The sequence below is a fragment of the Molossus molossus genome, unplaced genomic scaffold (assembly GCF_014108415.1).
Source record: "Molossus molossus isolate mMolMol1 unplaced genomic scaffold, mMolMol1.p scaffold_m16_p_7, whole genome shotgun sequence".
Classification (NCBI taxonomy): Eukaryota; Metazoa; Chordata; class Mammalia; order Chiroptera; family Molossidae; genus Molossus; species Molossus molossus.
In genome coordinates this window covers 93049802-93075595 of record NW_023425401.1, presented here as the reverse complement: position 1 = coordinate 93075595, position 25794 = coordinate 93049802, and the positions used below count along the sequence as shown (strand labels likewise).

The following is a 25794-nucleotide window of genomic DNA, read 5'->3' as shown; positions in this document are numbered from 1 at the left end:
TCATACGACAGGCAGCCACTTGATGTGTCCCTTTCACGTCGATGTTTTTCTCTTCTTCTCTCTCCCTCCCACTCTATCTGAACAAAAAATGGAAAAATGTCCTCAGGTGAGGATAAAAAAAAAAGAATTGTAGTTGACTGCTAGTAACACATGAAATAACGTAGCTGTAACGTGGAGTTAGCAGGTAGGCACATAAGGGCAAGGTTGATGTCATTAGGGACCCAGATTCCTTCTGTCTTTTTACCCAGTCCTCTTTAGTGTGTGGCTTAGTTTCTAATGGGGTTACTCCTACCATAATATTAATGTTTCATGTAGGAAGAATAAGAAAAGGGTGAGGAAGGCAAAAACTAGCTAAGGTTGTCCCCTCCCCCCCCCCATACTTTTATTTTAATTGAAAAGAGAGAGAGAGAGAAAGAAAAGAAAAGAAAGATCAGTCTTGATTTGCTGATCCATCCATTCATGCTCTCATCTATTGGTTGACTTTTGCATGTGTTCTGACTGGGGATTGATCCCGCAACCTTGACGTATCAGGACAACACTTCAGTCGACTGAGCCACCTACCCAGAGCCTATACCTTTCAACTTTTAAGAAGCGTTTCTGAGTGTCCCCTCCCTACAAATTGCATGTTTATTCTGGGCAAGATATGTCAGCCAACCAACCCCTAGGTGGAAGAGAGTTTGAGAAACATTGCTTTTGAACTGCCTTTAATAAATTCAGGTTTTAGTAGTAAGAAAGAAGGAGAGACTAGCTATTGGGTTGGTTCACCAGTAGTGTCTGCCACAGTGAATGTTAAGTTTTATTTTTTCTTTTATTTACATATTGGGAGCATTATCATTTAGGTCTGGCTTCCCATGAAATGTCCAGTGCCTTGAATGTCAGCTCATAAAATTTATCTCTTACTTTTATCCCATGTCTTCTAGGTTCTGTTTTGCTAGGAGACTGGGGTTATATGAGAATTAATTTACTTTCTGGTATTAAGGGAAAAGAAAAAATATTAACTTGGTTCTTTTCATTTATAGTTTAGCTAGTATCTTCAAATTTTAGCTCAGAGGACCTAACTTGGGAGTTTGATAGAGGAGAGGCAGCATGCTAGTGTGGAAATTGCCCTTGGCTCTGCTGCTCAGTGCCATAGGACCTTGTGCTTTGCACTTCCTTCTTGGATATCTGTTTCCTTATCATGGAATAAGACGTTGGCTGAGATGATTCTAAGTATTTGCAACTTAAACATTCTGATTTTATCTGTAGACATTTTGAATATAACTCTATATATTAAAATGTAAAAAACCTTCACAGCCATATGTATTGCCTTCTAGAGAATAGAGAATTGAAAATAGCTTTATAACAGATTTAAAATCTTATTTTGAATCTTATCTTTACAGATAGATATGAATAGTTAAAATAGTTCTGCAGTTTATTACATTCTGGGTATGAATATTATATGAATATTTACTAGGGCTTTTTAGAAGTATGAAATAGAAAACTTTTACATCTTCCTTTCTGACTTTGAAATATGGTAGTCAAATGTTGCTTCATATTTAGCAACCTGCATTAATGTTAAGGTTTGAATAGGAAAGCCTCTATATTTATTTATTGATATAATAGATTTTTAGGGAAAGAGAGAGAGAAAGACATTAATTTATTGTTCCCCTTATTTATGTGTTCATTGGTTAATTTTTTTTTTTTTTTTTTTTTATCCTCACCCAAGGACATTTTTGCATTTATCTTCAGATAGAGCGGGAGGGAGAGAGGGAGGAAGAGAGAGAGAGAGAAACATCCACATGAGAGAGACACATTGAGTGGTTGCCACCCACACGACCCCAACTGGGACCGGGGACAAACCGCAACTGAGGTATGTGCCCTTAGCGGCAACCAAACCTGGGATTCTCTGGTCCACGGGTCGATGCTCTAACCACTGAGCAGACCTGGCCAGGGCCATTGGTTGATTCTTGTATGTGCCTTGATTGGGGATCAAAACTACAACCTTGGCATATTGGGATGATGCTCTAACCAACTGAACTACCAGGCCAGGGTGGAAAGCCTCTGTCTTATACTAGTGACAGTTGTCCTTTCCTTTCTAGAAATGAATCCCTCGAATTAAGTATTGTGAAATTAGAATTATTAAAATGCTATCCAGTATTAAGTCAGACTTTGACCAACTGTATGAAAGCATCAGTTCTTGCCATTATTACAGATGGTGGGATTGAGGTGAGATGTTATTGACCTTGTGTGGTAATGAGGAACAGCCAACTTGACATTGTCTTTTGATTTTGTTCTTTCTTTGGGGTGAGTGTATCTGTTCGCTATTTTACAGGAGAGGGAATCTTGTGGTTTCCTAATATCTTGTTTTAGTTTTTCATATAGAGTACATTTAGAAAGGCAGTATGGTTTAGTAGATGGGACAAAGGCCCTTGTTCGAATTCTTTCAAACAATTAATGTGATCATATAACAAGTGTCAAGGCTTATTCAATAGCAAGAGAGGGCTGCTTTAAATTATGATTAATATTGCAGAACCAATTCTAGGTTGGCAGTAATATTTCCTGGTTAAAATATAGTGGTAGGCCTTTAACCCTGGCCTTATTGTAGATCCTTTTTCTTTTAAACATTTTAATTATTTTTATTGATTTGAGACAGGAAGGGAGAAAGGGAGGGAGAGAAATGTGAGAGAGAAACATTGATCGGATGCCTCCCCTGTGAGCTCCAACCAGGGATTGAACCCACAGTCTGGGTATGTGCTTGACCAGGAATGGAACCCACCACTTTCTAGAGTACAGGCTGATGCCACACTGGCCAGGGTAGTTTTTCTTTTAGCTGACACACTTGTATGAGTAAAACTATAAAAGCAGGTTAAACTTCATTTTATTCTGGACATTAGTTGATACAGGTGATTCAAATAGAACTGCATAATGAAGGCAATATTAAATTTTTTGCTCAACAGGAATTTACTGGAAAATTTTCTTTATAGTTTACTGAGATCCATAAAAGGAAATAATAATATAAATAAATGAATACCTGTATATTGTCCCACTGTGTAGAATCAGTAATACATATTTTATCATAATTGCTTTATCTCATATGCAGGGTGTAGCAAAAGTAGGTTTACAGTTGTGAGTACAAAAAAACAGTTTATTCTTGTATTATTATTTATTGTATTATTTTTACATACAAACAACTGTAAACCTACTTTTGCCAATCCTTTATTTTTATTTGTACCATTTGCGAGTAAGTTGCAAGTATCTTGACACTTTAGCCACTTTAAACATACTTCTTCAAAGAGTAGGGACTTTTTGTGTAACCACAGTACAATTAGTCACATCAAAGAATATTAACAGGGATTCCATTTATGTCATGTAATTTCCACAGAGGAGATATCCAAATGATGAGATTGTTAGTTTATACATTTACAGAGAAGGAAAGAGTAAGTGTATACTCTTACTCTTTAAATAGTTTAACACAGTATCAGACAAAATTAGTACCAAAAGAATGTTTTAAAATCTAGCAGGGAAAATATTTTTTTATACATTCTAATAATTTATAAATTCAGCTTTCAGATTTGAAATTGCTATTAAACTGCATGTTTTTTAGAAGTTTAGCAATTTTTGTAGCATGTACTTGAAGAAGACTCATTGACTTGATAGTTTTAAAAGCAAAGTAGTGCCATTCATTGTATTTATTTTACAGTAACTTTAGAGATGGGTTGTATTTTAGTAAAATTACAGTTGTGTGTAATTCTTGGAATAGGTTCTTTGGGTTAACTGAGAATTGAGCAGAAGAAACCCTTTCAATTTGAATCCATATATTTTTTTTAAAATATGTTTTTATTGATTTTTTTTTGGAGAGGAAGGGAGAGAGAGAGAGAAACATCGATAAGATTGAGCCTGCAACCTGGGCATGTGCCCTGATTGGGAATTGAGCCAGTACTTCTTAGTCCATGGGACAACGCTCATCCCACTGAGCCACACAAGCTGGGCTGAACCATATTAAAATCTTTTTTGGGGGGTAGGAATAAAATCTAAAATTTTGTTTTTTAATTACAATTTACATTCAATTTTTTTTTTTTTAATCACCTGAGGATATTTTTGCATTTATCTTCAGATAGAGCGGGAGGGAGAAAGGGAAGAAGAAAGAGAGAGAGAGAAACATGGAAGTGAGAGAGACACATCGAGTGGTTACCACCCACATGACCCCAACCAGGGTGGAGACAAACTGCAACTGAGGTACGTGCCCTTAGCAGGAACTGAACCTGGGACTCTCTGGTCCATAGGCTGATGCTCTAACCACTGAGCCAGGGCAACATTCAGTATTTTTTAGTAGTTTCAGGTGGTTAGACAACCATATACTTTACAAAGCACCCCCCTCGATGTTTTTAGTACCTACCTGGCACCATACATAATTATTACAGTATTTTGACTATATTCCTTATGCTATACTTTGCATTCCCATGACTATTTTGTACCTACCAATTTGTGCTTCTTAATCCCTTCACCTTTTTTGACTCTTCTCTGTATCTATGAGTCTATTTCAATTTTACATGTTCGTTTATTTTGCTCTTTAGATACCACATATAAGTGAAATCATACGGTATTAGTCTTTCTCAGACTAACTTATTTCACTTAGTGTATAATACCTGCTAGGTCCATCCATGCTGTCGTAAATGATAAGATCTCATTTTTTTTTTTTATGACCATATACTATTCCACCACTGTTTATATGGATGTTCTTTCCATTAATTTTTAGAGAGAGTAGAAGGGAGGAAGGGGAGGGAGGGAGAGGAAAAGAGAGAGAGAGAAAAACATCAGTGTGAGAGAGAGACATTGATTGGTTGCCTCCCACACGCTCTCCCCGACTTGGGTGGGGATTGAACCTGCAACCTAGGTATGATTGGGAATTGAACCTGCACCCCTTCGGTGCACTGGCTGATGCTCTAACCATTTAGCAACACCAGCCAGGGCAGTGTATATATTCTTTCAAATTAGTGTTTTGGGTTTCTTCGGATATATACCCAGGAGTTGAATTGCTGAGTCTTCAGTCTGTTCCATTTGACTTTTTTTGAGGAACCTCCGTACTGTTTTCCATAGTGGCTGCAGCAGTCTGCATTCCCACCAATAGTACACGAGGGTTTTCTGTTCTCCACATCCTCACCAACAGTTATTTGTTGACTTACTGATAATAGCCATTATAACAGATGTGAGATATATCATTGTGGATTTAATCTGCATTTCTCTAATGATTAGTGACATTGAGCATTTTTTGTTCAGAGGGAGAGAGGAGAGAGAGAGAGAAACATCAACATGAAGGGGACACATCAAGTGGCTGCCACCACATGACCCAACCAGGGCCAGGGATAAACTGCAACCAAGGTACGTGTCCTTAGTGGGAACCAAACCCGCGTCTCCCGGGACCGCAGGCCGATGCTCTAACCGCTGAGCCAAACCGGCCAGGGCCCCTTGCCCATTTTTTAATTTTATTTTTTTTTAAATATGTTTTTGTTAATTTTTTTTGAGAGAGAGAGGGAGAGAGAAACATCCATGTGAAAGAGAAACATCAATCGGCTGCCTCTTGCACACCCCCTACTGGGGATCAAGCCTGAAACCTGGGCAAAGGTTGTGTAACTGGGACCTCTCAGTCCATAGGATGACACTTAATCCACTGAATCACACCAGCTGGGCTGCCCAGTTTTTTAATTGGATTGTTTGTTTTTGGTGTTGAGTTGTATGAGTTCTTTATAAATTTTGGCTATTAATCTCTTATTGGATGTGTCATTGACGAATGGCTTGTCCCATTCAACAGGTTGTCTTTTCATTTAAAAAAATTTTTTTATTTATTGATTTGGAGGCGGCAGAGAGACAGAGAGATGGAAAGACAGAGACATTGGTTTGTTGTTCCACTTATTTATACATTCATTGGTTGATTCTTTAAAAAAAAATTTTATTTTTCCTGCCCTGGCCGGTTTGGCTCAGTGGTTAGAGTGTCGGCCTGTTGTCCAGAGAGACCCGGGTTCGGTTCCCGCTAAGGGCACATACCTTGGTTGCAGTTTGTCCCCAGCCCTGGTTGGTCGTGCGGTTGGCAGCCACTCTATGTGTCCCTTTCACGTCAATGTTTGTCTCTCTCTTCCTCTCTCGCTCCCACTCTGTCTGAACAAAAAATGGAAGGATGTGCTCGGGTGAGGGTTAAAAAAAATTATTTCTCTTTATTGATTTTAGAGAGAGAGGAAGGGGGAGGGAGAGAGAGAAACATCAATGAGAGAGAACATCGATTGGCCACCTCCTAGATGCCCCCCACTGGGGATTTGGCCCACAACCTGGGCATGTGCCCTGACCAGGAATCAAACTGGTGACCTCTTGGTGCATGGGTTGATGCTCAACCACTGAACCACACTGACTGGGCCATTGTTTGATTCCTACATGTGCCCTGACCTGGGGTCGAACCTGCAGCCTTCATGAATGGGGACGATGCCCTAACCAACTTAGCTATCTGACCATGGCTCTTTTCGTTTTGTTGATGGTTTTTGTTGTTGTGAAAAAACTTCTTAGTTTGACGTACAGTTCGTCCCTCATTTATCGCGGTTAATCAGTTCCAGACTCTAGAGGTTGCACCTGGCATTAAAGGATTCCTGGGGTGCTCGAATACATAAGCCTACAGTCCATACGTACAGTAATTTTAATTTTAATTGTAATAAAGGGTGTATAATTGACTCAGACAACCGAGTGCGTGCTGTATCATTTTCACTGTCTTGACAGCCTGACAATCCCCAGAAGAGGGGGTGGTGGGGGAGAGATAAATCAAAGAACTTATATGCGTGTATGCATGAACAGTGGACATGGACAACAAAGCTGGGGACAGGGCGGGGAGGGCGGGGAAGGGGGGAATCAGTGGGGGGGGGAGGAGAAACATCTGTAACTAAAATAAATAAATAAATAAATAAAAAATAAATAAAATTACTACTACTACTAAAAAAAAAAAAGAAAGAAAACCGCAATAGAGTAAAGCCATGAAAGTCAAAGCGTGAAATGACGAGGGACGACTGTAGTCCCGTTTCTTTTATTTTATTTTTCTTTTGTTTTCCTTGCCTGAAGAAATATATCAGTAACAAATATTGCTGAGATAAATGTCAAAGATTTTTCAGCCTGTTTTTTTCTAGGAGTTTTATGGTTTTGAGTCTTACATTTTTGTTTGATCCATTTTACATTTATTCTTGTATGTGGTGTAAGAAGGTCATCTAGCTTAAATTTGTTTTCCATGTATCTCTCCAATCCTCCCAACACCATTTATTGAATAGACTGTCTTTACCCCATAGTATGTCCTTGCTTCCTTTATTGCATATTAATTGACCATACAGGTGTGGGTTTATTTCTGGGCCTTTATGCTGTTTCACTGATCTCTGTGTCTCTTTTTATGCCAGTACCATACTGTTTTGATTAGCCTTGTGATATAGTTTGATACCAGGTAGTGTGATACATCCAACTTCGTTCTTTCTCAAGATTGCTGTGTCTGTTCTAGAGTCTTTTATGGTTCCATATAAATTTTTGGATTATTGTAGTTCTGTGAAAAATGCCATTAGTATTTTGATAGGAATTATATTGAATCTGTAGATTGCTTTGGGTAGTGTGGACATTTTAATGGTGTATGTCTCCCTATCTATAAGAATTGTATGTACTTTCATTTATTTTTACCTTCTTCAGTGTCTTATAATTTTCCGAGAACAGGTTTTTTACCTCCTTGGTTAAATTTATTCATAGGGTTTTTTTTTTGTTTGTTTGTTTGTTTTTGTGGCAAGTGTAAAAGGGATTGTTTTCTTAGTTTCCCTTTCTGATAGCTCATTATTGGTATATAAAAATGCAACCAATTTTTGAATATTTATTTTGTTTTGTTTTTTAATTGTCACCTGAGGAGATATATATATATATATGTGTGTGAGTATTTTCTATTTTCAGATAGAGTGGGAGGGAGAGAGAGGGAAGCATCAACATGAGAGGGACACATCGACTGGTTGCCTCCTGTACCACCCCAACCAGGGCCAGGGACGAACTGCAACCAAGGCACATGCCCTTGGCCAGAATTGATCCCACGACTCACTGACCAGGGCTGAATATTTATTTTGTATCTTGCTACTTTACTGAATTCATTTATCGGTTCTGGTAGTTTTATGGTGGGACCTTTAGGGTTTTCTATATACAGTATTAAGTCATCTGCAAATGACCATTTTACTACCTTACTTTCTTTTCAGTTTGGTTGCCTTTTATTTCTTCTTGTCTGAATGCTGTGGCCATATTAAAATCTTTAAAAAGTAGATTAATCCATGTTTCTGCCCCTAGAAAATGTGGAATGGTGAGTACAATTGGATCCTTAAAATGATGACAGTGATGTAGTCAGCCTGACAGAAAAATAATAGTACCTGCCCACAAGGGCGATTGCACCAGTTAAATGAGATTCTGTACCTAGGTTTTAGCATAATGTGTGACACATAAGCAAGCATTCAAGTAATAGCTTTTTTAAAAAAGGTAACGTTTGGGCCCTGGCTGGTCTGGTTCATGGGTCGGCCCGCGGACCAATGAGTCACGGGTTCGATTCCGGTCAAGGGCATGTAGCTCGGTTGCAGTTCATCCCTGGCCCTGGTTGGGTGGTGCGGGAAGCAGCCAGTCGATGTGTGTCTCTCTCTCTCTCACATTGATGTTTCTGTCTCTCTCCCTCCCACTCTATCTGAAGATAAATAGAAAAATATCCTTGGTTAGGGATTAAAAAATAGAAATAATACAAATAAAACAAAATAAAAGTAACATTGGGAGCTATGGACACAAGGACATTTTCAAGGTTACTCTGTTTTTTCTTTTTAAATGTATTCTACTTATTTGTTCATTTAAAAATGTTTTAGAAATGTTGAAATATCTTGAGTACCACAACAAATCTGAGGAATAAGATAAAGGTAATAGAACAGGACCCATTATCTAGTTTTGTCAGATCTTAACATTTTGCCTTATTTGCTTCAAAAATTCTGTTTTTTAAAAGCAAATAAGATCTGAAGTTAAATCGAAGCCCCTTGTAAAATCTTGCAATCATTTTTTTAACTTTCTTATATATGTACATATCCATAAGTAATATATAGCATTGTTATGCATGTATAAATGGTGTCATACATTGTAGTTCAGTATTACCTTTGGGATTCATTGATGTTGATAGAAGTAGCTCAGCTTTGTTTTTAGCTCATTTATAATAAGTTACATGCATGTACTTTATTTTACATATCCATATCGTTACTGTACATTTTGGTTATTTCCAGTTTCTCACCATTATATATAGTGCTATAATGAACATTTATGAATATCTCTTTTTTGGGGGGGTTAATCTTCACCCAAGGATATTTTTCCATTGATTTTTAGAGAGAGTGGGAGGGAGAGAGAGAAAAAGAGAGAAACATATCCATGCGAGAGAGACACATCGATTGGTTGCCTCACTAATGACTCCAACCAGGGTCAGGGATTGAACCTGCAACCCAGGCACTTTCCCTTGACCAGAATCGAAGCCGTGACCCTTTGGTCTGAAGGCTGATGCTCTAACCACTGAGTCAAACTGGCCAGGGCTTTGAGTGTCTTTTTGAGCACATGTGTGTTTCTCTATGACAGTGTTTTTCGAGCTTTTTTAAAACTTTATATTTTTATTGATTTTTAGAGAGAGGAAGAGAAAGGAAGAGAGAAAGAGAAATTTAGATGCAAGAGTGGAACATTGATTGGCTGCCTCCTGCACATCCCTTACCAGGGATCAAGCTGGCAACCTGGGCATGACTGGGAATCAAACTGGCAACCTTTTTTTTTTTTAAATCCTCACCCAAGGATATTTTCCCATTTATCTTCAGATAGAGTGGGAAGGCCGGGTGGGGAGAGAAAGAAACATCAATGTGAGAGATACACATTGGTTGGTTGCCTCCTGCATGACCCCAGCCAGGGCTGGGGACAAATCCCAACTGAGGTACGTACCCTTGAGTGGAATTGAACCTGTGACTCTTTGTTCCTCGGGCCGATGCTCTAACCACTGAGCAAAACTGGCCAGGGCCTTTTTTTTTTCCCTTTTTTATTAATTTTTCTTTAGTGATTTTATAGAGAAAGGAAGGGAGTGGGAGAGATAGAAACATCGATGAGAGAACATCAATTGGCCATCTCCTATATGCCCCCCACTGGGGATTGGGCCCACAACCTGGGCATGTGCCTTGACTAGGAATCAAACTGGCAACCTCTTGGTGCATGGGTCGACACAATCACTGAGCCACACTAGCCAGGGCCAGGCTTTTTGTTTATTACATACAATAAAAATTGTACTTTATGTTGACATCCAACATATATGTTTTATATATGCATACTGGACACTATACTTTTATAAAGATAATATTTACCCATATGGTTTGTGAGATGTACCCTTGAGATATGAGTATGTATATCCCTTCATTTAAAAAATGCTTATCAGTCATCACATTTGACAAATAGTGGCTAGTGTGTATAACCTGAAGCAGAATTGCTGGTCTTAATTGTAGTGATCATCATTAGCTTTGCTAGAGATGAAAATCTTACACTTCAAAGTGGTGATACCAGACTTGGCATTTTCATTAACAGCATTTGAGACTTACTTTTTTTTCCTACCAACACCAACACTTGTCTAGCTTTCTAATATCTGCCAATGTGATGGATGTGAAATGGTATCCCAGTGTTTTCTAAGTATCTTCTCTGATTAAGTATTTTGAGTGCCTTTTTTCTGTCAGACCCTCTGCAAAGCAATAAAGATGCTACCAAGAGAATTGAGACATGGCTTTTCTATTCTAGGAGTGAGAGGTCAACTTTGTAAACCTGTGAGTGTCAGAGACAGAGCAATGTGCAGCCCACTTGGAAACATGGCTATTGTGAGAGATGAAGCTTGACCTTGGTTTTGAAACACGAGTAGGTGTTTTCAAACAGAGTTGAAGGACATTCCAGGTGGGGAGGAGGGGACTAGACAGAGGCATAGAGCTGTAAAACCACATCATTTAGAGAACTTACTGTTAATGACTGCATGGACTAAGATTGGGAGGCTAAGGAAGAGAGAGGGGAGTCTGCAGACGGGTGGGTAGGCTGAAGGAGTTTTGTACTAAAGGCACTAAGAGGCTGGTGAAAATTTGAAGCAGGGTATTAACAGATTTTTTTTCTTAAAGTCTAGAAATAGATTTTGGTATTTTAAAGATTCTGGTCAATCAAAGTTTTGTTTTCAGTTTCATTCATTAGCTTGCCTATTATTTATTCTGTGCTTTTGAAACAGGGTGATAATAGAAATTGATATTTTTCCTTTGAACTGAAGTTGGTCATTGCTTTCTGAAATACAACTAATTGTAGCCTTGCATGTGATATATTTGCTCTTATCTATGCCGCGTGGTTTTAAGTGGGGCAACAGTTGCTCTTCATGGTATTTTCTTTCTGTTAAATAGGAATGGGTGTAGGTTTGTACAGGGTTGGTAGTTAGAAGAACTTGTATTTTGGGACAGTTTCTTTCATGAGGATATTTTCATTCTTTTTCTCTCATTCTTGCTGTATCATAACAAGTATGAATGGTAGTTCAAAGAACTTCCTTTAGAGAGCCTGAGTACCTCTTGTTAAATCAGGTAAAGGAGCGCGTGTGTGCGTGTGTGCGTGTGTGTGTGTGTGTGTGTGTGTGTGTGTAGATGAGGATAGAAGATATCTCTTTGTGATCCTTGTCACTTTTGGCATTCTTTGGCTTCGAGTCCTTTTTTTCTTTTCTTTTTTCTTTTTTGGCATTTATCTTCAGATAGAACGGGAGGGAGAAAGGGAGGAAGAGAGAGAGAAACATCGATGTGAGAGAGACACATTGAGTGGTTGCCATTCACATGACCCCAACCGGGGCTGGGGACAAACTGCAACCAAGGTATGTGCCCTTAGCGGGAACTGAACCCAGGACTCTGGTCCGCAGGCTGATGCTCTAACCGCTGAGCCAAACTGGCCAGGGCTCGAGTCCTTTTTAATAGGAGTATTTGTCTGACTTTACTGCATGAATGTTGAGGCCTGCCAACCTCAAATTTAAATAGCAGTGTTAGAGGCCACATTGGAGAGAGTTGTACTGTTTTGAAATTCTCAGTGCCTTAAAAGAATAAATGTTAAAATGTATAGCACAGAATAGTAAATACTTGTTGGTGTGTGCATGGTTGGTATTTGTTTTTGGTAACCTCACACTTGTGTTAGTTTTAAGGAGAGTATTCAAACATACCTTCATTGAGATGCAGGGTAATAGTGAGTACTGTACAGATGTTATTATTTTTTAAGATTTTTTTTTTAATCCTCACCCGAGGATATTTTTACATCTATCTTCAGACACAGTGGGAGGGAGAGAGAGAGAGAAAAAAACATTGATGTGAGAGAGACACATCGATTGGTTGCCACCCACACAACCCCAACTGGGGCCAGGGACTAACCACAACCGAGGTATGTGCCCTTGGCTGGAATTGAACCCGGGACTCTTTGGTCCACAGGCCGACGCTCTAACTGCTGAGCCAAACGGGCCAGAGCTTTTTAAGATTTTTTAAAATGGATTTTTAGAGAGAGAAGAAGGGAGAGGGAGAGAGAGAGGAATGTCGATGTGAGAGTAAAGCATCTATCTGCTGTCTCCTACATGCCCACTGCCTGGAATCTGGCTTGCAACCTGGGTATATTCCTTGACTGGGAATTGAAGTACCATCCTTTTGGTGTACAGGATGATGCTCAGCCAACTGAGCCACACTGGCCAGGCCTGCACAGATGTTATTTTTAATTTAGGAAAATCATAGGCAAGGAGATTAAAAAAAAAAATTAATACGTTGCCTGCCCAGTGTGGCCTAGTGGTTGAACATCAACCCATGCACTAAGAGGTTGCTGATTCGATTCCCAGTCAGGTCGCATGCCCAGGTTGTGGGCCCAATCCCCGGGGGGGGGGGGGCAGTAGGAGGCAGCCAGTCGATGATGTTCTCTCTCATCGATGTTTCTGTCTCTCCCTCTCCCTTCCTCTCTCTCTAAAATCAATAAAAAAATAAATAAATCAATAAAAACAAAAACAAATGTATAAAAAAAGATAGTTGCTGAAAAACTTCTTTGAAAAAAATTAATATATCACTATTGATTTTTAGAGAGAGAGAGGAAAGGAGAAATATTGATGTGAGAGAGAATCATCGATCAGTAATTTTCCATATGCACCCCAACCTAGAATGGAACCTGCTACCTGTGTGTGTGCCCTGACTAGGAATCAAACTGTGGCAACCTTTCAGAGCATGCTCAACCAACTGAGCCACATTGGGCCAGGCAGCAAGTAGATTTTTAAAAAAACTTTTCTAAACTTACCGTTAGAAGTTTTAGTTGTCTTTTCTAGCTACTTGATACTTCTTGCCTCCGTAATCTCTCTAAAATAAAGACTTTTTATTAGTTTAGGACTTAATCCAGGAGAGTGCTTACTGAGAGAACTATACCTGGGATTAAATGATCTAGACAGAAGTTTGTGTCACCTAACATTCCTACCTTGTCCTTTCCTCTCAGAAGCACCCAGTGTTGATTCTCTCAGCCTTGTCATCTATGACCCACCTAACTTCCAACACACATACACACACAGTTTAACATGTTAGCACATTGGTAGCAGAAGTGGGCTGGATCATTTGGATATAAGGTGACTGTTCTCAGATAAACAAAATGAAACAGCACAATCTTGAATTTGTGGTCAACATCTGAGACTGAGCAAATGAGACTTTTGTAGGTGGTTTGGCCATTAGCTGTGAGAATGCTTGAAGTGGACAGGATGTTTTCTCTGTACCATACAACCTTGAAGTCTTGCATCTATTTTCATTTCCCCAGGAATGAAATCTAGAACAGAAAATCTATTTTTCTTCCCATTAGCTTTCAAAACAAAATAATAAGGTTTGTAAATCTGAAGTAGACTGTTGCATAGGGCTGGAGAGGATGGCCTCTGGTCCTGGGTTGGATTTTTGGTGAGGATTTAAAAAAAAAATTCTGTTAGAACTTGAGGATAGATAAATGGTTTTAAAAAGTGAGATGAGAACACAAGAATATTAGCCATTTGTGTATATTCTATAGAAAATGGCTGAGAAATTTAAAGCAAATTTGTTAAAAGTCTTTATAAGATGAGCATGTTGATTTCTGTTGTGGATAAAGGCACTGCAGTAACTGAAGACTGTTTTCCTATTTTTCTTAGCTCCCCTTTTGAAGTGGAGATGTTTAATGACAGAAGACTTCTATGTTAAGCCAATTAGAGTGTTCATTAAAACTTGGTGTTTTACTCCTGGCCAGGTAGTTCAGTTGGTGAGAGTATTGTTCTGGTATGCTAAGGTTTCGGGTTTGATCCCCAGTTAGGGCACATACAAGAATCAACCAATGACTCTATAAAGTGGAACAAATCCACAGTGTTCTCTCTCTCTCTCTCCCCGCCCCCTTTCTATGTCTCAAATCAATCAATAAATTTTAAAAATTTAAAAAAGCACCTTGTTTTAAGTATTAAAGTCTTGGATTAAATCAATGTGATTATCTACCTATAACAAAAGCTAAAGTTATTTGAAGAAAAATTAACAGGTGCAGTTATATGAACCATTCGAAAAGAAAGTGCATCTGAGAAAGGCTTCTGAGAGTCATAGAATTTTATGGATTTCTTCTGGCTTGTCATTAATAATTGAACTTGGTGTGAAAGACACATTTTAGCTGGATGTATTGATGAGACTGCTAAAGGACAAGAATTTTTTATTTTAGATTGTCATTGTCCTTTTTTTTTTACTATATAAAATATTTTTTTATGCCCAGCTGTTGTGGCTCAGTGGTTGAGTGTCGACCCATGCACTAAGAGGTAACCGGTTTGATTCCTGGTCAGGGTACATGCCCAGTTTGCAGGCTCAGTCCCCAGGAGGGGCTGTGCAAGAGGCAGCTAGCTTATCTATGGTTCTCTCTCACATCTGTGTTTCTGTCTCTCCTCCTCTCTTCCTTTCTCTCTTAAAAAATATATATTTTTTTGTTTTTGTTTTTTATCCTTACTGGAGGACTTTATTTGCATTTATCTTCAGACAGAGCCTGGGGGTGGAGGGGTACACATCGACTGGCTGCCACCCACACGACCCCATTTGGGGCTGGGGACAAACTGCAACCAAGGCACATGCCCTCAGCGGGAACTGAACCCAGGTCTCCCTGGTCCGTGGGCCGACTCCCTAACCACTGAGCCAAACTGGCCAGGGCTAAAAATGTATTTTAAAAAATATTTTTCATTAGATAAATATGAGAAGTTGAGTTAATAATCAAGTTCACGTACAGAAAAACAAAGATACACATTATTATATGTAGGTCTGGACTGCAAATTCATACCCACTATCTTTTTTTTTTTTACTTGAAACCTATATAATTAAAAAAAAATTGTTTTTTTCTTTATTGATTTTGGAGAGAGTGGAAGGGAGAGGGAGAGAGAGATGGAAACATCAATGAGAGAGAACATTGATTGGCTGCGTCCTGCATGATCCCCGCTGGGGATTGGGCCCACAACCTAGGCATGTGCCCTGACCAGGAATCGAACTGGTGACCTCTTGGTACGTGGGTTGATGCTCAACCACTGAGCCACATCAGCCAGGCTACATAATTTGTTTAATTCATTTTTTGTTGTTGAAAGTATTACAGATGTCCCACCTTTTTTCCCCCCACTGACCTCCTCTCTGCTCCCAACCCCCTCTTGCTTTCTCCAAACTAATGTCTGTGTCCATTGGTTGTGCATATATGCATATACGTTCTTTGGTTTATCTTTCCCCACCTCCCTCATTCCTTGGAGGTTTGTCAGTCTGTTCCCTACTTCCATGACTCTGGTTTTATTTTGATTGACAGCTTATTTTGTTCAAGATATTCCATAAATAAGTGAGATCATGTAGTACTTGTCTCTCTCTGGCTGGCTTATTTCACTGAACATAATATTCTCCAGGTCCCTCCATGTTGTCTCAAAGGGTAAGAGATGTATTTTTTTTTTTTTTTTAATCAAGGATTTTTTTTTTTGCATTTACTTCAGGTACAGCAGGAGGGAGAGAGGGAGGAAGAGAGAAAGAGAGAAACATCGATGTGAGAGAGACACATCGACTGGTTGCCACCCACACGACCTCAACCGGGGCGGGGACAAACTGCAACAGAGGTACGTGCCCTTAGCAGGAATTGAACCTGGGTCTCTGGACTGCAGGCCGATGCTCTGACTGCTGAGCCAAACCAGCCAGGGCAAGATGTTTCTTTCTCACAGCTGCATAGTATTCCATTGTGTAAATATACCACAGCTTTTTTTTGTTGTTGTTACAGATGTTTCTCCTTTTTACCCCACTGACACCCTCCTCCCCCCCTTTCCCCACCCTGTCCCCAGCTTTGTTGTCCATGTCCATTGGTTATGCGCACACGCATGCAAGTTCTGTGGTTTATCTCCCCCCCCGTACCCCCTCTTTTGGGGATTGTCAGTCTGTACCCTACTTCCATGTCACTGGGTCTGCCTGTTCTTCAGACTGTTATGTTCATTATATTCCACAAATAAGTGAGATCATTTGATACTTGTCTTTCTCTGCTTGGCTTATTTCACTTAGGATAATATTCTCCAGGTCCCTCCATGTTGTCTCAAAGGATAAGAGCTCTTTCTTTCTTATAGCTGCATAGTACTCCATTGTGTATTTGTACCACAGTTTTTTATCCACTCATCTACTGATGGACACTTGGGTTGTTTCCTGATTTTAGCTATTATAAATAATGGTGGTTTGAACACAGGTGTATATATTCTTTCTGACAGATGTTTCAGGCTTCTTGGGATATATTCCTAGAAGTGGAATTACTAGGTCAAATGACAATTCTATTTTTAATTTTTTGAAGAAGCATCATATTGTTTTCCAAGATTGTCATTGTCTTTGATGTGGAACTTAATATCTTCATTGCTTTCGAGATGGGCGTGAGGCTTAAAGGTGACTGCGTGTTGGGAGGGAGGTGGGTATCTTTTAAAAGAGGCGAAATCGAGTCATGGGCCACTTAACCAAGCCTGTTTGCTTCTGCTTTGGCCACAGGTGCAGACAGGCTGTTTAACAGAGATGAAGTTCTGTTTTCAAACAGATGCCTTTCCAGTGTTTATTCCTGGTGTTCTGAAAACCATTATGTGGGGGAAATAGTCTCATTCTGTTTAGAGGTTAAGGATGTTGCCTGCCTGAATGCACCAGTTTGAGGCCACAGATGAAGAAAACTTCCCGCCATTTAACAAAACAGAGCCAAACCACTGGTTTTTCTTGGGAAATGTGTTTCTACCACACCTTTAAAGCTATAAAAGTTAATTTCATAGCCTCAGGGAAAGGTATGGCTTCCCCTAAAGATCATTTCTAGGTGGGTTGGAAATTGAGTTGTCATTTGGTCTGTAGCTTAAACTGATAAAGCCTTTTTGAGGACTTATTTTGTGGCAGGCACTGTGCTTTTTTTTTTTTTTTTTTAAAGCTCCTTAGATATCTTATTTAATCCTCAAAATAACCTGAGCAGTAGATTGTCTTGTCATTTTTCCTCTTTTAAAGATGAGAAACCTGAGGCTTAGGCTCCAGTCTCATGCCAGGTAAGTTGCAGATCTGGGTGGTAAACTCAGGACACCTGACTCTAAACCACTGAACTCTACATTACAGTGCTTATGTTTCCCTGGACCATGTGGCAAGGAGAGTGGTCTTATTTTCCTGAGGGAATGGGTTCAGATAGGATAAGTAATTTACTGTCATATGGCTAGTGTTGGAACCAAAATGCAAACCTGGGTCGGTTCGAAGTGAAAGCCTGTGTTCTTTCCACTGAGTGTATCATATTACCTCTTAGAGTACATTACTGTATAATCTGATTTACTAAGATCTTTTTATTTCTTGTGTTGGCTGCCATCAGTTTATTGAGGGGGTGGTTTAAAAAGTTCATTTGTGAGGTGGTGGGTTGGAACTTAGAATGTATTGTCTGCTGGCAATGGATTCTGTACCTGGTTATGATTCTGAGGCCAGAGCCCATTGCTGCACTTGGTAGGCTTCACCTTCTTACGCCTGTGATACCAACGTGGGTTCTAAGACCTGCCTCAAGTTCCAAAGGAGGAAGTGAAGCAGATATTTGTTCCTAGTTGTTTCCAGATTCCATTTGTCCCTTTACAAATGTTATCTCCCTTAATGGGGCTAACACACTATGAAGTATGGAGTTGAAGGTGAGTATGGAGCCTCGGAGATTAGACTTGGTTCTGAGTGTGGTTGTACGAGTTTTACTGGTTCTCTCCCCACTGTCTACTAAGTGACCTGAGATGAGGCTGTTGACCTTTCTAAGACTCAGTTTCCTCATCTAAAATGAATGGATGCCCTCATGGGTTATTATAGGACTTGAATGGCACAAACAAGCATTAGATTCTCAGCATGTTATATGAACATGGTAGGTGTTCAGGAAATGATGACAGTAGTGGTGGAGATGGTGATTTATTCTGTTTTGTGGTCCATCTCTTCTGTTACCAAAGGTTTTTGTAGAGGTTTCTGGAGTACACTCTGATATAATATTCTGGATTGGATATAAGGTATGGGGTTTGGGATTCCCTTTATTTTGTAGTCATATGTAAATCAGCAAATTGTCTTGTAATTTAAATACTATGTCTTCGAATTATATGCTGTACATTTTTATATACTTTAAAATCTTTAACTGCATATACGCTTGTTTTGTTGAACAAAATTTTCTTTTTTTTTTTTTATCCTCACCTGAGGACATTTTTCCATTTTTTGTTCAGATAGAGCAGGAGGGAGAGAGAGGAAGAGAGAGAGAAAGAAACATCGTTGTGAAGGGACACATCGAGTGGCTGCCACCCGCACGACCAACCAGGGCCGGGGACAAACTGCAACCGAGGTACATGCCCTTAGCGGGAACCGAACCCGGGTCTTTTTGTACCGCAGGCCGACACTCTAACCGCTGAGCCAAACCGGCCAGGGCTATTGAACAAAATTTTCTAAGGGTTGAACATAAATTTTGATGAGTGGCTTTTATATTAAATTAACAACCCTTATGAGCCTTTTAAGTTCTTGTTGCATTTAAACATAATGTACTTTTTGTTTCTCAGATGGGAAGCTGAGGTAGGAAGTAGGGATGAACCAAATAGTAACATTTTTGGCTTTGTGGGTCATTAAGTCTTTTTTGTAACTACTCAGTGCTGCTTTTGTAGTGTAGAAGCAGCCATCAACAGTATATAAGTGGATGGGCTTGGCATGGTACCGTAAAGCTTTATTTACAAAACAGACCATGGGCCATAGTTTGTGGACCCTTAGACTAAAGGAACATACTTAATTCTGTCTCATCATAAAATCCTACCTTGTCCTGCATCTCTCTAGGTTGATGTAGATTTATCAAAGGTTGGTTTTCCCATGGGCTTTATCCTCAGTTTTCTTCTCACATATAGCACATCCCTTGCTAGAAAATGATTTTTATATACATATATTCAGTTATTTCCCAACTCTAGATTAATATAGCTCCCTGCCTTCCAAACTCTTCTCCAAGAATATCTCAACAGGTTCCTAAAACTTGAACATGTCTGATACTGATTCCATTACTGTATCCTCCAAAATTAGAATATAATCTCTGTGTATGTGTGTGTGTTCGCTCATCTGTTACCTAAGTGGGAAACCTGAGTGTCCCTTAACTCCTCCCTCATCCTGTTTATTCTGCCCCCTTGAGATTGTTACTCTTCCCTCTTCTTTCCATCCTCACAATCACTGCTTTATTCAGGCCCTCATGATATACCTAGACTGTTGCAAATCATCTCACAACCTCAGGTCTCCCTGTATCTGGTCTGTCTCTTTTTTGCTAGAGCGATCCTGTTTTTTGTATATCTGATCATGCCACTTCCTGCTTAAAACCCTTAGTTGTTCTTCACTGCCTGTGGTTTAAAGCCTAACGTGGTATAAGAGTCATTTCGATAGAGGTGCCTTCCTACTGTGAAGGTCCGAGCTGTGGTGCTGCACCCACTCCTGCAGTAAAACCTGCCTTCTCAGAGGACAGTTTCTAACTGTCCTACATAGTCCCTTTTTCCTTTTCTGGTGTTATAACTTACATTTATTCCTCAATATTCACCTACAACTTTGAATCTGCCTCAAAGCTTTCTTTGTTACCCCTCCCCACATCTCCACATTTGCTTTAGTTGCTTTTCTTGTCTTCTGCATGCTTTAACAATAGCACTCTTTGTTTTCCCTCAGATAAGCAGTTAGTTACCACTCTGTAATCTACTGTGTGCTTGTGGTCCAACTCCTGCCTCTCTCAAGGCGCTCCTTGGAGGATAAATCCTGTATCTTCTATACCTTTGTTCCCAGCTCCTAGAACTGTGCATTGTACATCTGGGCTCGGTTGTTTTGAAAAATGGTAAATATTTATTAACAAAGAGTTGGGGGGCCACATGTACAATTTTTTTTTGTTGGAGGGGTTTCTTATTTCTACCCTTCCAGGGGAATGAAAAACTTAAGGAAAGTGGCAAAAGAGAAAAGACCCTTGCCCGGCCGGTGTGGCTCAGTTGGTTGAGTTTTGTCCTGTGCACCAAAGGGTTGCTAGTTAGATTCCCAGTCAGGGTGCATACCTGGGTTGTGAGTTCGATTCCCTCTTGGGGCATGTATGGAAGGCAGCCGATTGATGTTTCTCTCTCTCTCTCTCTCTCTCTCTCTCTCTCTCTTCCCTCTTCTCTCTAAGCATGAGAAGGATTGAAAAAAAGGAGAAGGATGGAAAAAAGAAAAGAAAAGACTCTTAGGCTAGGGTCTATGGTACAAAGATGGCCTGGGGCTTATAACTACCCCTTGTATGCTCTTCATGGCCTGGCAGCTCACTCCATAGAGCAGTGGTTCTTAATTTGGGGTGTAGATCAGAAACTCATGGAGTGCTTCATCCAAGTATACATGTGTAATGAATGCCTACCACCCCCTTCTCCTCACCTAGTTATCATTGGGGCAGAGGATGTCACTAATACCATAATAATTCTTAACACATTTCTTCCTATTTCCAGTTATTTCTCCCACCTGACATTCTCTCCCTGCTTCTTATATCTCATAATTATTCATGAAAATTCTTCTTAAACCTTCTTCTTTTTCACTGAGAGGGGCTCTAGATGTAACAAAGTTCAACTGATGAACATGTTAGCATCTTGTTTTAGAACTACAGATTCATTTACATTTTCTAGTAGAAACATTGGCATAGATGAGGATTAATATTCCAAAGTAAAACAGTGTACTTTAGATACAAATGACTTAAATTGGCTTTTATTTGTGAGAATTTACATTCTGAGTTCTAAGTAATGGAGTTAAGAACTTTTGAAACAAAACTTAAGTCTGTTAAGGACTCCTGGAATCACTGTAGAGAACAATGTTCTATATCTCTTCCCAAATTTCCCTTCTGTACTTTGATTTACATTTACAGATAGAGACCCAGGAACTCCATAAAGGCATTTTTTCTTAGGAGGAACCCCAGGTTGGTTGGAATGTGGGTTGGAAAATGGTATAATTTCTCTGGTTCACATTTCAAGGAGGTGCACATTTCTCTGCATCCAATTACCATTATTTGCTGTCATATATGTATAGTACACTGCTGGTTTTGAGCCTATGCAGATAGTTAGCTGGAGCCTCTAAAGAAGAAACTTCTTTATTCTTAAGTGACTGCTTAGTAATCTGCATAACAACTGAGCCATTTTGCTTCAGAGATGTGAAGTAGCCATCTATAAATGAATAGTTTTTGAAACTAAATTGTTAACACAAAGTTCATCTTTTCACAGTAGGGTTTCACCAGGAATCGCTCTTTACTCTATTGAAAACAACTAGTTTGAAATAGGAAAGCATATTTCAATCATAGGCCCATGCAATTAGCATTTATTATAATGGAGTGAATGCTGGAATTTTTTGGTGCTTTATCATTATCAATTGGTATTAGTGCCAGAGGAGCCACATAATAGCTAGAAAACCTTGATTGAGAGGCACAAAGGTTTCTGTCTTATTCATACACATGCATCCTTTAGTTCTTGAATTTAATAAAATGTTAGGCTCTTATTAAATCTTTTTTAGTAACCATCTGATGGTAAGATTAAGAAATGGTGTTTCACTTTATTAACCAGTGTTACCCCAATAAACTCAACAAAAATTAAATAAAATGTGGAAACCAAAGCTGAAAGCAGTTAAATGAGTTAGCTAAGATGATCCAACTAGAGAAACTAGGACTTTAATAAAGGTATACTGATGCCAGAGCTTTTTCTCACCACAAAATATTTCTTTAACTACCTTTGTTTACAAACATCCCCCCAATAAATTACATTTGAGTACAGTCCAGTTGGGACTCATGGATATTGGACGCAACCTAATCATGCACTTTCTGCCACCCTCTCCCCTTCTCTTCATCTACTCTTCAAACAAAAATCTCCTAATAAAGTATCAGCCCTAAAAAATGTATTTCAGAACTGTCATTATTTTGAATTAAAAAGAAAATGTCAAAGGGCTCTTAATTTAGTGCCATATTTATACTTGCCCTTGAATAGAAATGATATAATGGTATGCTGGTGAATGTTGAACAGCTGCCCTGAGGGGGTGGGGAGATAAAGCCCTGATTTGTAGCATTTGCTGATTTCTGAGATGCAAAAACTCCACCATGGCTGGTTTCAGACTACCAATGTTATCCTACTGAGCTTGAAGTTGGGAAGAGATACATGTAATCAGCTGTTTTTGGCACACTGCTGAATTAATCTCAGCTGTCAAAATGTTCAGAATTTTATAGCCTTTTTTTTTTTTTTAATATTTTTTTCTTTGTTGATTTTAGAGAGCGATGATGGGAGACGGGGAGAGAGATGGAAACATCGTTGAGAGAGAACATCGATTGGCTACCTCCTGCATGCCCCACACTGGGGATTGGGCCCACAACCTGGGCAAGTGCCCTGACTGGGAATTGAACCGGTGACCATTTGGTGCATGGGTTGACGCCCAACCACTGAGCCCTACCAGCGGGGCCAGCCTGTATTTATTTAATATTTATCTCATTCCTGTCTTTTTTTTTTTAATTGGCCATACTGGTATATAATTTACATACAATAAAATTTAACAATTTTAAGCATATAATTTGATGAATTTTAACAGATATATGCCCCCCACAATCATGATGATATACCCTGTTACTCCTTTACACACAGTTACCAGATTAATTTTTCTAAACTCTGGCTTTGTATCCACCATCCACCGGCTAAATCACCGGCTAAATACTCTTTATCGGATCAAATACAGAATTCTGCAGCCTGGTCCTCTGCTGTTTCGCCTCGTCTGCTTCTCTGGCCTTATCAGCTACCGCCTGCCTCCATAAATCTCTTATTTCAAAAAAAACTGATCAGCTGGTTCCTAGCACAGCTCCCAGTTGTATCTTTGCTCATGTATGTACCCTGCCTGCAGTACTCCTGTTACCTCATATTTCTTCTTTTGTCTGTCTGGCTTTTCCTTAAGAGTCTGGTTCGAACCTCATTTTCTTCTTACACAATCCAGTCTTTCTCATATGACCTATTGTCACTTAATTTTGGCACTTAATTTTGCAACTTGTATTAAAAATCCCAGGGTTTTTTTTGGTTATTTGTTTTTTATTGAGTAGTTGGGTCTTCCATAGCAAAGTTGTAAAATATGGTATGGTAGGGTAAGAAATGTTGTACAACTCAGTTTTTAGCTTGGCTTTGCTAAAAGCAACAGAATAAACCTTAATAAATGGTTCTTGATGACAATAAACTTTTCAGTGGCTCTTCCATCTCAGTGAGTCACAAACTCATGATAGTGTGGGGGAGAGTAGTATTGTGCTATAGCATAGACCTCTTAGAGGACAAAGGTTTGGTTTGTCTCAGAGTCTAGTAATGTCTTTCAAAACCCGTGTTAGTCATTAAAATATCCACTGGAGCTTTTATCTCTGTCTTGAAAATTCAACCAAAGATGGTTAATATCATGGACTCTGAACTCTTGGCAAGATTTAACATCTAAAGTAAGTCCCAAAAGAAAATTCTTTGTTACTTTCAACCAGCTTTATTTCACTTTTTGAAGTACTGGTAAGAAGTCAGGGTGTACCTCATTGATTTCCTTCCTGTCCCAGGAAGCCATATTATGGTATTCTGAAAGAATTTTTGTGTCTTTTTCAGTAACTTTACTATTATCAAATTGCTTTTCTTTTTCGTTTAAAACTTGTAATTCTCTGTATAAAAAAAATGTGCACATGTACTTGTTGAAATCTTTGAAACAATAACCTAACAAATAGTTAGAATAGTTCTAGATGCCTATCTCTATTTCATAGCCTACCTTGCAAGGTTCTCCTTCTCAGTTTCCACAGTTGGTCCTCATTTCTTGTTAATTGACACATACTTTTCTCGTCTGATTTCATCTATGGCCTGACGCAGTTGTCTCAAAAATTAAAATTCCACATCTCTTGAGTTTTGGCCTTGGATGGCCAAATGCATACTGGACATCTCCACCTAGCTGCTCGTCAGAGACTGCAGATTCAACATGACCTAAATTGGACATCTGCACAAGTCCTATACCTCTCTTATTGTACTTTTCTCTTGCTGAATGATATTGCCATACCCAAATAACTTAAACCTGAAACCTTGGAATCATCTTTGGCTTCTCCCTGTTCCCTCACCTTTTCTGTCAGATCCACCTCAAATTTTCTTTTTTAATTAATTTTTTTGAAAGATATCGATTTGTTGTTTTATTTATTTTTATGCCTTCATTGGTTGCTCCTTGTATGTGCCCTGACCAGGGATCAAACCCACAACCTTGGTGTATCAGGATGATGCTCTAACTAACTGAGCTACCTAGCTGGGGCTCCACCTCATTCATACACACACACACACACACACACACACACACACACACACATTTGTTAATCTTCACTCGAGGATATTTTTCCATTGATTTATAGAGAGAGTGGGAAAGAGGGAGGGAGCGGGGAAGACAGAAAGAAAAAACATTGATGTGAGAAAAGCTATCAGTAGGTTGTCTCCTAAACAACTCTGACCGGTGCTGGGGATTGAATCTGCAACCCAGGTATGTGCCCTTGACTGGAATTGAGCCTTCAACCCTTCAGTTTTCAGGCCAATGCTCTAACTGCTGAGCCAAACCGACCATGGCCACCTCAGATATTTTTAAGTCCTTTTCTTTGCCTCTGAAATCAGGCTGTCCTCATCCTTTGTTAGGAGGGGTACTCCACCCCCTCCCCAAATACTTGATTGGTTAGCTGTCAACAGGTCTACTTCCCTGGCCTCAGATTAACCAAGCTCATGAGTCTGAAAGGTAAAATTGGAAAGTCAGCATGTAATTTTCAGTGTGTACCAGTGTGTTATCTCCTGGTTGTAGCTAGGAGCCTATACCATAACTAGGTTATCTGATAAGGGATCAGAACAAAAGCAATGAGTTGAATCAAGTGTTTAATGGCCTGACTTAATTGGTTGATGCCACCATCTCATAATAGGGAGATTCCTTCTGACCAGAAAACTCATGTCTACGAGCAAATGCTCCTCCTGCCCAGTTGCTTCCATGGCCCTTGCCAGCCTTTAAAAAAATTCTTTAGTTGCTTACAAGTCAGACCTTTGCTGTCATATACCTTCTTTTTTTTTTTTTTCTTCAAGTGTGAGTACATTCATTCTGGCTCTGCTTGCAAGGGGAGCCAAGCTTTCTCTTTTAGATGGCTTACACCCTTTTCTTTTTCAGTCATTAAGCATTGATCTCAAGTTGAACTTTGAGGACCATCTTATTATATGTGTTTGGAGAAAACTTTATTGTA

The 25794-nt window shown here is 39.3% G+C and overlaps 1 protein-coding gene across 7 annotated transcripts in view; it reads left to right on the top strand.

Annotated features, from left to right (window-relative positions):
* UBE2H (ubiquitin conjugating enzyme E2 H) overlaps positions 1 to 25794 on the top strand; it is a 123987-nt gene that overhangs the window by 28819 nt on the left and 69374 nt on the right. The window contains exon 1 of one of the 7 annotated variants that reach the window (XM_036246608.1): positions 10818 to 10920. The exons of 4 other annotated variants lie outside the window; for them this stretch is intronic. Coding sequence is in view for 2 of the 3 variants with exons in the window: in XM_036246601.1 (XP_036102494.1) it covers positions 16940 to 16980 (41 nt within the window). In the remaining variant the exon portion in view is untranslated. Of the gene's footprint in view, positions 1 to 10817; positions 10921 to 16924; positions 16981 to 17549; positions 17588 to 25794 lie in introns of those variants that run through there. 2 more of the 7 variants (XM_036246601.1, XM_036246602.1) reach the window with 2 other exon arrangements.